The sequence below is a fragment of the Mesocricetus auratus genome, unplaced genomic scaffold, assembly GCF_017639785.1.
Source record: "Mesocricetus auratus isolate SY011 unplaced genomic scaffold, BCM_Maur_2.0 Super-Scaffold_100027, whole genome shotgun sequence".
NCBI classification, from domain to species: domain Eukaryota; kingdom Metazoa; phylum Chordata; class Mammalia; order Rodentia; family Cricetidae; genus Mesocricetus; species Mesocricetus auratus.
In genome coordinates, this window is record NW_024429208.1 from 389425 (window position 1) to 402019 (window position 12595).

The 12595-nt window shown below is 43.1% G+C and overlaps 1 protein-coding gene across 1 annotated transcript; it reads left to right on the plus strand.

Moving 5' to 3' along the window:
• Positions 1-4962: 4962 nt before the first annotated feature.
• LOC101830304 (H-2 class I histocompatibility antigen, alpha chain-like) lies at positions 4963-7637 on the plus strand. Its single transcript, XM_040732513.1, has 6 exons — positions 4963-5047; positions 5255-5536; positions 5741-6016; positions 6590-6874; positions 6986-7093; positions 7600-7637. Exons 1-6 carry the CDS (start codon positions 4963-4965, stop codon positions 7635-7637), a joined length of 1074 nt encoding a protein of 357 aa, XP_040588447.1.
• The last annotated feature ends 4958 nt before the right edge of the window (positions 7638-12595 follow it).

Below are 12595 nucleotides of genomic sequence, written 5' to 3' on the forward strand. Positions count from 1 at the left end.
TCACATCTGTAAGAGTGTTTCCAGAGATTAATTGAGGATGGAAGACCCACCCTCAGGCCCAAGGACAAACGGAAGAGGAAAATTTTTTTCCTAACACCATTTGTTGAATGAGTTTGTCTTTATTCCCCCAGTATATATTTTAGGCATTGTGGTTGAAAATAAAATAAATTCTTGTAAGGATATTTTTGGTGATTTTTAGAGCCAAGGAATGCCACAATAATCACACCATGCAACAGAGGTCACACAGGGATTTGTTCTGAGTGAGGAGGAGAGGGGAAAGAAGGAGAGAAACTGAGGGAGGGAGGAGTTGATGGCTTGAACTTCATGGGGGTGTAGAGCAGGATCACATGGTACCACGGCACAGTGGAAATATGTTGCATTGTGATGACAGGGATGCTGGCTCTATGTCCTTGATGACTGGGTGGGGGATGAAGGAGAACCTGGTTCTGGAATGTGGGTGGTTCTAACACTGCGTCTATAGATTATAACGGAGTCCTCTGTTCGATTCCATTGGTCTGTATCTATTTCTGTGCCAGTACCATGCTTTTTACTTCTTCTTTTTAAAAACCATGTCTCTGTAGTAGAATTTGAGATCAGGATTTTATCACTTCTGGTATTGCTCTTCCCGCTAAGATCTACTTTGGCTATTAAGGGACTTTTTTTCTGCTTCCATATAAATTTAGACTTTTTTCTAGTTCTTTAAAGAATGTCATTTGGAATTGCAGTGAATTTCTAGATTTATTTCAGGACTATAGCCATATTTCAATATTACTTTTGCCTTTTCATTAGCATAGATGGCATTTCTATATCTTCTAGTGTCTTATATGTTGTTTGGTTGGTAGGTAGGTTGGTTGGTTGGTTAGTTTTGGTTTTCGAGACAAGCTCTCACTATGTTAACCAGGTTGGCCCCTAAGTTGCAGCAATGCTCCTTCTTCTGCCAGCTGATCATTGGATTGCAGATGTAAGTCATCATGCCCAGCCTTATTTGGTGCTTTAAAGCTTTATTGTAGGTATCATTAGCCTCATCATGAAAATTCCTAGGTACTTAATTGTTTTATTTTGATTTTGAAGCAATCATGTATGGGAATTTTTTACAGATATTTCTCACCATGTTTCTTGTTGATGTATTAAAAAGCTGCTGACTTTTCAGTGGGTCTTTATAGCCTGCTACTTTGCTGAAATTATGATAGATTTCAAATACACTTACAAATAAAGGTTCTTTAACTTCATGCTTACGTCTGGTTTCCTTTTTCTTTCTGTTGATTTATTGCTCTTAAGACATCAAGACCCTTTGTCTCATCTTAATTTTAGAGAAAATTCTTCTTCTCCCATTTAGTATGATGCTGGATAAAATTTTCCTATATATAGCATTGATTATGTTGAAGTACATTCCTTTTATCCCTAGTTTCTTCGGGGTTTAAATTTATCCTAAAATATATTGAACTTTGTCAAAGACCTTGTGACATATGTCCTTCAATCTGTTTATGTGCCATGTCATAGTTATTGACCGAGTACATTGAGCCATCTTTGCATTCTTGGAATGATGCCAATTTGGTCGTGGTAAATGACATTTTCATGTTGTGGACTTTTACTTGCAAGTATTGTATTGAAAATGTTCACATCCAGTTCATGTGGAAATTGGTCTATAATTTTCTGTTTTGTGGCTTTACCCAGTTTTGATATCAGCATAATGGTCATCTTGAAAAAAATGCTTTTGGTAGCTTTGTTTCCCTTTCTGTTTTATGAGATGATTTGAGATACATTGATGTTAGTACATCTTTAGATGGAGATTCCAACAGTGAGTCTTTATGTTCTTGTATTTTTACATGGTTCTTATTTTTAGCATTATTGGGTGTGGAATTGTCCAACAGCTAGCAGTTACATTTATACTAGATTTGGAGAATGGTGGGAAATGAAGACATCAATTCTTAAAAACAAAACAAACAAAAAATCAAAAAACTCTACTTCTTCTACAGACAAACTTCACTAAAGAGCCAGAAGTTAATCAGTTGCACTAGGTTGGCTGGCACTGAGTCTGAGGGAGCCACGTGTCTATCTCCACAGTGCTGGGACTACAAGCCATACCTCATGGGCTCTGGAGGTGGAACCCAGAATCTCATGCTTGCAAGATCAGCACATTACCAATTCCCAGCCCCTTAGCAAACAACAGAGTCTCAGTATGTAGCACTTCCTCTCCTACAACCCACTGTATAGACCAGGCTGCCCTGGAACTCACAGAGATCCTCTGCCTCTATCTTCTGAGGCTGGGACTAAAGGTGTGAGCCATCACAGCCAGGATATAGTATACAACTATGAACAGAAATGTATTAGGTTACCTTTAGGACTCACTCAATTTGTAAACTTTGACACCTTTACCGAACTGAATTTCTAAGTCCTTTGCCTCTTGAATCCTCATTATGCTCTGTGCCCCCATCTCTCCTCCCTCCCTTCCTTCTTCCTTCAATTCCTTCTTTCCCTCATCCTTTCCTTTTGTGCATTTTTGAGGCCTGAAGATTGAAACGAGGACTTGGCACATACTAGACATGAACTTTGCCACTGAACTATATCACTAGCTTATTTTTTCTATTTCCTTTCTTATTGTTTTATTTAAGTTTCAGACAATTCTCATTATATAGTGAAGGTTGAACTAGAGCCCCCTATATTAGCTTTGAACTTGTCTCAGTCTCCTGGGGACTGGGATTACAGGTATGTACCATCACATCAATTATGGATTATATATGCTTACACATGAAGGTGACATCCTGATAGCATAAAGGGAAAACTTAGGAAGCCAGCCATACTAGTACATATCAGTAATCCCACCTACCAGAATGGCTGAAGTTGGGAGATTATAAATTTGAGGCCAACTAGGCCACTTAGTGAGACTGTGTCAAAAAGTAAAGAGAGTTAGGGATGTGGCTCAGTAGTAGAGCACTTCCTGTCACAGATCTGGCCCTATATTTAATCTTCAGTATAAAGGAACCTCAAAGGAAGGCCAGCAGGATTTCTTAGCAGGTGAGGGTGTTTGTTCTGAAGGAAACCCTGATGACCCCCACACACACACAAACCCAGACAAACCCAGGTGTGTTGTCTTACATCTGTAATCCCAGCTTCCCATGGTGAGACGAGAGACACACAGAAGACTCTCCTGGCAGCTCACAGGTCGGCTGTGCTGGAGCACACACAACAGTGCAAAGAAAGGAGAGACTTCTTGACAATGTGGGAGGAGGGAAGTTAGAAGACCTCTGAGGGAGAATCCTCCCTTCACAGGAAGGAGCTCGCTGGAACATCTCCCTGGTTATGTGTCCACCAGAGAGTACTTCAACCAGATACTCATTTTCAGACCTGTAGGAGACAGTATCTGAAGCTTTCTCTCATAAGACAGTAACAGGCAAAAGGTGCAATCATACACCCAGGAGAAAGAAGAACACCCAAGTCTCCTGTTGAGAGATTTACACCAGTTTTCAGAGCCCTGGTGTGTTAGATACTTGGAGCACAGACTGTAGAAACCTCACTTCTGCTCTGGTCTGAATTCCTTCTTGATATAAATATACAAGCCTAGAACATGCAGTTGGCTGAGATGCTCTATGTCTAAGAATTGTAAGTAGTTGCACAATTCTTTGAAAAATACTCTAGGAAACAGAAAGAAATACAAAATCACTGAATCTTGTCTCATATATAGACTCTTTGCAGACACAAAGGAATAACTCTTACTTCTTAAGTAGAGTTGTTGTCATTGTTGTTTGTAACAGGGTTCAGAGTAGCCATGTGTTCTTTGAACTCTTTGTATATTCAATGGTGACCTGGAACTTCTAATTTTCTTGGTTCTATTTTTTAAAAATACACCTTAAATGTTCATTTAGTTTTTATTCTTGTGTGTGTGTGATCATGTTCACATGTCTGCAAGTGCCCTTGATGACCAGATTCTTGGATCCTCAAGTTCCCTAGAGATGGTTATGAGACACACAGCATGGGTGTGGGAGCTACATTTGTGTCCTCTGCAAGTACTATTAACTACTGAATCTTTTATGCAACCCCTGCTTCTTCTTTTGACTGTTGAGTGTGAACCATCACAAGAAGTTTTATGGTATGATGTCCAAACCCATTCCTCTGTGCCAGGCAAGCACACTGCTGAGTTACAACTCCAGCTCCAATTTCTTATTATTTATTTCAGCTGGCATGAAACTTCCACAGTGTTCCTGCTTCAGGCTCCTGAATACTGACATTAGAGGTGTGAGACACTGTGCCTGGTACAAAAGCAAAATTCTAACAAAGAGTCCAATTCCCCTTGTTGTGTGAACCACAGACTTTGCTTTCAAACATTTACAGGTGTCATCAAAAGTAGGATAGTGGAAGAGTAACTGACTTGCCTTTAAATGGCAGGACCTACCCCCTAAAGATCAGTAAATACCATCTGTAGCTTAAGCTGGCTTCAAACTCATGTCACAATTCTTGTCTTAGCACAGCCTCCTTATTAATGGGATTGTAGATGTTGGTCACCGTGACCAGTTTTTAACACAACAAATGTTGTTGGAATTAACCTACAAAAACCTTTGAAGTTCTTAATGTATAAGCACAAACACAAAATCCTGAAAGCAAAGCATTCAGAATTTCAATGTACCTCCTGAACAGGACTCAGAAAAGATGTGACAAACAGCACAATTACAGGAGGAAATGCTCTCCATAAGTCCCTGGTCTAAGGTTTTGTCCTCAAGGTGTCTGAGGTGGGGACGCCATAGGTTGGGAGTTCCCTCATCACCCCAGAATTCCTTTCTGTAGTTTACAACCCGTGTCAGCTGTCCTGTCCTTCCATCTAGACACATGTTCTCACTCCCACTGCACCTCAGAATTCTGGAGAAAGCCACTCACACTCACTGTGGTATCTCCCAAGGAACCACAATGCTATAAACTACACAGAGAGGAACAAAGTCTCAATGCCTCCAAGTTTTCCAGACACCAAGGATGGGGGCTGCAGCACAGCCTGCCACCCTCCTGCTGCTGTCACTACTCCAGGCTCTGACCTGGACCAAGACCCAGAGTGGCACTGGTGAGTGTGGATCAGGAGGGATACAGCCTTTGCTGGAAGAAGCCAGGGTGACTGGCCTGGGAAGAGTCCCTAAAGCCTTTCCTCATCACCCACCCAGACCCTCCTGGACCTTCTCCACCTGCACTCCTAGCCCTGTGCCCTGATCCTGTCCAGGCTCATGCTTGTTTCCAGGAGGAGGGTGGGAGTCTCACTGAGCACCGCCCCCAGGGTCACACTTGCTGAGCTATACTGTAACCACCACCACCACCACCGCGTCTCCAACCACGTCTCCAACGGGTCTCCAAGTCTTCATCGTTGGCTATGTGGACGACACTCAAATCCTGCGCTTCGACAGTGAGGCAGCTACCAAGATGGAGCCACGTGTGCCATGGGCAAAGCAGATGGGGCGAGATTATTGGAAGCGGGTAACAACAGGTCTGGAGAGTTATTCACACACTGCCCGAGAAAACCTGCGGTTCGCAATCCGGATCTATAACCAGAGTGATGACGGTGAGTGACCCCTACATTTCCCCAAGGACTGGCCCTAGTTGACCCCAACCCAGTTCCTGAGTTCTGCCTGAAGCTGCCCTGGCCGCAGAAAGCCAGGTCCCCAGAAAGGATCAGACAGAGACTCAGTTTCTGGTTCAATTTAGGTGGAAATTTTGTGGGTAGGCAGGCTCTTGTGGACCTGGCTGACATTGGGGATGGTGGCAGGTTCTCATACCTTCCAGTGTTTCATTGGTTGTGAAGTGGGTCCAGACCGACTCTTCCTCCGTGGGCACTATAGACATGCCTTTGATGGCCGTGATTACATCAGCCTGAACGAGGACATGAGAACTTGGACTGCGGCTGACAAGACAGCTCAGATCACCCAGCAACACTGGGAGGAAAAAAAGAAAGCAGAGTTCTTCAGAGGTTTGCTGGAGGGCCAGTGCGTTGCATGGCTACACAGGCATCTGGAGATGGGGAAGGACCGTCTACTGCGCTCAGGTAAGAAGAGCTGAGCAGCAAATCCCCCATCCACAGTCAACGTAGGGAGGAAAATGGCACCAGCTGAAATACTGCAGCTCTCTCTTGTATTCGGAGGGGAAGGAGGGCTCCGGGTTTTTCTGACCCCGTTTCAGAGAGTGACTCTCCAAGACCTCACCCTTCTCTCGGGACACTTTATGTTCTCTGGGGATGATAGGAAAGAAGATCCCGGAAACAACTAACAGAGCCCCATTTAGTTTGCAGCCCTTAGTGAACCATGACCTCCCGGAGGCTGAGTTCTCTGCCCACACCCAATGTCCTTGGAGGTCTGACTCAAGTGATGATGAGTCTCTCATCCCTCCACCCAAGGCGGGACCAGAAATCCTCTTTTCTTGGTGGGAAGCTTGGGAATCTTCCCTTTCCAAGGAATAGGTTATACTAGTGCCTGAGTAATAGACAACTTGTGTGGGATTTACACCCCCTCTACACACACATCTTGATTCTCCTGTGCTTTGCAAAGATAGTCACCTGAATTCCAATGAAGTCCCCAGAAAACGTTATAAAATGCTTGAATTTTCCAACTTCTCTCCTCAGACCCTCCAAAGGCCCATGTGACCCATCACCCTAGACCTGAAGGTGATGTCACCCTGAGGTGCTGGGCCTTTGGATTCTACCCAGCTGACATCACCCTGACCTGGCAGAGGGATGGGGAAGACCAGACTCAGGACATGGAGGTGATGGACACCAGGCCTGCAGGAGATGGAACCTTCCAGAAGTGGGCAGCTGTGGTGGTGCCTTCTGGAGAAGAGGAGAGATACACATGTCTTGTGAATCATGAGGGGCTGCCTGAGCCCATCACCCTGAGATGGGGTAAGAGGGGTGTGAAGACAGAGCCTGTTATTAAGGACACAGGTGACCTTCTGGAAATCCTAAGTAGGATCAGTGCTGAGCTGTGGACTAGGTCTCCTCAACTCTACTCTCTCTTCCCAGAGCCCCCTCATTGGCCCACAATTGGAATGACTGTTGGTGTGGTTCTCCTTGGAGTTGTGGTCACTGGAGCTGTGGCTGCCATTGTGATGATGAGGAAGAAAAGCACAGGTAAGGAAGGGATTGGTGTCTGAGGGTTTTAAATAGAGCTGAAGCCATAGATAGAGATGTCTTCATATCTTGTTTTGTTACTATGAGACACACCTATGCGTGAGTACTTACCTAAACCAGGACTCAGTGTGCTAACAGGGTTTTTCTGTTTGTTTGTTTGTTTTAGGACAAACTATCTTTACATAGCCTGGCTGTCCTAAAACCTACTATGTAAGCTAGGTTGGCCTCAAACTCAGAGATCCAGTTGCCTCTGCTTTTCAAAGGCCCAGATTAAAGTTGTTTGTCATCACACCCAGTTGTGCTATCACTTTCTTTTTTTGTTTTTTTTGTTTGTTTGTTTTGTTTTGTTTTATGAGACAGGGTTTCTCTGTATTGTTTTGGAGGCTGTCGGTCCAGCCTGGCCTCTGCTGGGATTAAAGGCATGCGCCACCACTGCCCGGCCCATTAAAGTCTTTTGTTTTTAAATGATAACAATTTGGATTCTGTTGTTTATGCCTAATAGTAAGAAAAGAGTCCAGGGAATTTTCAGATAGCAGTCAGTTAAAGACTGTGCAATTGCTTCCTGTATTTTCTATCTGAGGCCACACCTCAGGGGAGAGAAAATAATATGTATCTGTCAACATGACACCTCGGGACTGATAATGTACATTCTCCTTTTCTTTCTCAGCACTCCCCTCCCCCACAATGGAATACCCATATAAAACCCTTTTCCACTATGGATGATGTTCTCACCACTAATATCAATGGCCATAAATCTTGTTCCAAAATACTCAGGAGCATTTGTGGATCCCTCATTTAGATGCTCAGTATGTAGCCCAGGACTCACATTTCCTTGTTCTGTTTCTCTGTTAACAGCATCTCACACTGTATCCCACCCTGGCTTGGAACTCACTATGTAGCTGTGATGGCTGAGCCTCATTGTCAATTTGACTGGACTTAGAGTCTCCTGGGAGATTCAGTTCAGTAAGATGTTTCCTGATATTAAGGATGGAAGACCCACCCTGGGCCCAAGGTTAAAGACAAGAACAGCAGAAAGCCAGATCCCTATGCTCTACTTCCTGATCTGCGGACGTTTGAGGAACCCCAGCCACATGCCCCTGCTACCATCTACTCCACCATGCCTCATGCTGAAATTGCCTGTACCCTCTTAAGTCATGGAAAAGAATAAATCATTCTTCTTTTAAGTTGCCTCTGCTGGTTATTTTGTCACACAATGAAAAATTAATTATAAAAATCCATACTGGTTTTGAAATACCTGCAATCCTCTTTCCCTGTCCTAGAGTGTTACACTCACATATATGAGCCACCATTCCTGGCAGCAGGAATTTTCATGTTACCTGCCATGAGTGAGGCCGATGAATAGCCTACAGGCTCCTTGTCTACATCCTTACAGCTCCATGATCTTATGTTTTAGGAGATGATCTGAGATACATTGATGTTAGTTCATCTAAGGTATAGAGTTCAATAGTGAGTCCTTATGATCTTGTTTTTTAACATTGTTCTTATTTTTAGCATTATCGGGTGTGAAATTGCCCCACAGACATCAGTTACATTTATATTAATTTTGGAGAATGGTGGAAAATGAAGACATCAATGCTTCAAAAAAATACCTCTTTTCTAGACAGAGTTTACTAAGTAGCCAGAAGTTCACTAGTTGGACCAGGTTGACTGGCAGTGAGTCTGTGGGAGCCACCTGTCCATCTCCACAGTGCTGGGAATACATGGCCTCTAGGGGGTGGAACCCAGGAACTTGCTTGCAAGATCAGCACATTACCAATTCCCAGCCCCTTAGTAAACAACAGAGTCTCAGTATGTAGCTCTAGTTCTCCTACAACTCACTGTATAGACCAGGTTGCCCTTGAACTCACAGAGATCCTCTGCTTTTGTCTACTGAGTGCTGGGAATAAAGGTGTGAGCCACCACAGTCAGCTTGTAGTAAACAACTATTAACAGACATGTGTTAGGCTACTTTTAGGGTTCATTCAATTTGGAAACTTTGTCATCTTTACTGAATTAAATTTCCAAGTACTATACATCCTTTCCTTGCATTTCTTTTTTTAATTGTTTTTATTGGGCTACACATTTTCCCCACTCCCCTTCCTTCCTCCCCTTTCTTCTTCCACCCTTCCCCCTGCCCCCATGCTCCCAGTTTTCTCAGTAGATCTTGTCCTTTTCTCCTTGCCAGGCAGATCCATGTATGTCTTTAGAGTCCTCTGTGTTATCTAGGTTTTCTGGGGATGTCCACTGTAGGCTGGTTATCCGTTGCTTTATGAGTAGGTACATAATATAATTGAAATTCTGGGACTAGGTTACCTCACTCACTGTGGGTTTTTTCTAGTTCCCATCCATTTGCCTGCAAATTTGGAGATGTCATGGTTTTAGTGCAGAGCTCTCTGCTTCTTGAATTCTCATTATGCTCTGTGCCTCTATCTCTTTCTTCCTCCCGTTCTTCTCCCCTCCCTCTCCTTTTCTTTCCCTCCCCCTTCCTTCTTTCTTCCCTTCCTTTAATTTCCTTCTTTCCTACCTTCTTCCTTTTGGGACATTTTTTGAAGCCTGAGCATTGAAATCAGGCCTTTGCACATTCTAGGCATGTACTTTACCACTGAAGTAAATCACTAAATTATTCTTTTCTAATTCCCTCCATTTTGTTTTATTTATGGTTCAGAAAGACCTAACATACCCAACCTGAGCTAGAGCCTACCATATAGCAAAGATTAGTCTTCAATTTCGAATCTTTTGCCTCAGCCTCCTAGGGACTGTGATTACAGGTATGTACCATCACATCAATTATTTTTTACTACAATTATACTGATTATATTTACTTATACATGAAGGTGACATTGTGATAGCTTAAAGGGAAAAATTAGGAAGCCAGCCACATGGTTCACATCAGTAATCCCACCTACTAGACAGGCTGAAGTAGGGAGATTACAAATTTGAGGCCAACTAGGCAAGTTAGTAAAGAGAATTAGGGATGTGGCTCAGTGGTAGGAGACTTCCTGTCATAGATCTGACCCTATATTTAATCCTCAGTGTGAAGGAACCAAAAAGGAAGAAGTCCAGCAAGATTTCTTAGCAGGTGAGGGTGTTTGCTCTGAAGGAAACCCTGATGACCCCCTCCCACACACACAAACAGGTATGTTACCTTACATCTGCAATCCCAGCATCCCATGGGGAGACGAGAGACACACAGAAGACTCTCCTGGCAGCTCACAGGTCGGCTGTGCTGGAGCACACACAACAGTGCAAAGAAAGGAGAGACTTCTTGACAATGTGGGAGGAGGGAAGTTAGAAGACCTCTGAGGGAGGATCCTCCCTTCACAGGAAGGAGCTTGCTGGAACATCTCCCTGGTTATGTGTCCACCAGAGAGTACTTCAACCAGATACCTCAACCCTTGATGACCAGATTCTTGGATCCTCAGGTCTCCTAGAGATGGTTATGAATCACCCAACATGGGTGTGGGAACCAAATTTGGGTCCTCTGCACGTGCTCTTAGCTATTGAATCATTTCTATAGCCCCTGCTTTTTATTCTTGATTGCTGGGTTTGCACCTCCACACCAAGTTTTGTGGGATGATGTTGGAACCCAGGTCCTCTGTGCCAGGCAAGCACTCTGCTGAGTTACAACTCCTGCTCCAGTTTCTTACTGTGTAATGCAGTTGACCTGAAATTCCCCACAGTCTTCCTGCCTCGGGCAGACATTAGAGGTATGAGACACTAGGCCTGGAACAAAAGCAAAACTGTAACAATGTCTGATTAACCTGGTTGTAGGAAACACAGAGTTTGCTTTCAAACATTTACAGGTGTCATAAAAAGTAGGTGAGTGGAAAAGAAACTGACTTGCCTTTAAATGACAGGACAAAGACCAATATTTACCATGGGAATTTAATATGCCATGTAGGGAAACAATCTCAGTCACACCCCAAGACCACTCACAGTTAAGGAACTAGAAGTCTTATAGATAGTGGTGTGACTTTTTCCACTCTCTGCTAAGAGAAATTATGACTGCCACAACTGACCCTATTTCTCCTCCTGTGTTCTAGACTGCTGAGTAGCTAGTTAAGTTTTAGTAGGACCCCTTCCCTCATAATCAGTAACTTAGACAACCGAGGACTGATGAAGAAGGAGAATGGGAAGGAGGAGGAGGAGAAAGAGGATTGTAAGCCATTGAAGAAGGGTGTGAGGATGCAGGTGAAGACGACGAAGGTGATGGTGAAGACAAGAGAGGAGAGGACAATGAAGGAGGGGAGAAATTAAAAACAATTGATTCCAATCTTTAAAATTTTTTCCTTCTCTTTTTTTTATTTTCTCCAATCCCTGGGAGTGAGTTATAGTTATTTCTCCCCTGTCCCTCTTGTGTTCACACGCACATTTTTGAGATCCCTTTTCTCAACACCATGATTCTCAACTTACACTTTTTGAAAATGCCCTGAGCAAAATAAAATGGGGAAAGAATCCCCACATTTCTGGTCTAAGCTCATTTTTATCCCTTCTTGTCCCAGACCGTGGAATTAACATCACCACTGTGCTCTGTAGGGGGAAACCCTTCAGTTACTTAGAATACAGATTATAACTGGCTATGCCACAGTTTCCAGTGGGCCATTGAGAATATTTCTTTTTCTAGAACTTTTATTTTGGCAAAAGAGCATGGGCACTATTAAAATGTCTCCAAGTAACCAATATGGAGCTTGACAAGAAGTTGGTACAATCTGGAAACTACATATTCATAACTTCAAGTGGTACTCCATGTGCCAGAAAATGTTATCATGACTGCTTTTTTACAGGTCATCATTTTCCAACTATCATTGCTACAGTAAAGAAGCTAAAAATTCTGTGGGCAGGGGATGTACACCTTTAATCCCAGAACTCAACCAGACTGGCCTCAAACTCAGAGGTCTACCTGCCTCTGCCTCCTGAATGCTGGGATTAATGGCCTTTGCCACCATTGCCCAGAAAGATAAAACGTTAAAACATTGTTCTTGTCTTTTCTCTTTGTGGGTCATTCATTGATTCTCTACCCTGCACTCTCCAACACACACACACACACACACACACACACACACACACACACACACACCAGCCAATCTGGCCTGACCTTTCAAGTGCTGGGATTTCAGGTATCTGTCACTATATTGAGCTTTGGTCTGCATTTCTTAAAACACAAGATATATAGTCATGATAAATGAAGCCAAACCATTTCTTACTGAATTATTTTAGGAGTAATTGTTTTAATGGGTTTGGGAGATTTATTCTTTCCTGATTACTTAGTCATTTAGAATTTATTCTTTTCTCTGTTTGAAGATTTATTGCCATTTGACTATTGGTCTTATTTTCCTTTTGTAAGCTAACAACTTCTGCATGAAACCTCTAGGGACATTTCAGACAGGGGAAGCAAAAGAGTCCAGGGACTATCACTCAAAATACAGAACTCTGGCATGCTGATTTTTTGTTTGTGTGTTTGTATTGCTTTTTGAGAAAGGGTCTCTCTCTCTTAATATCTCT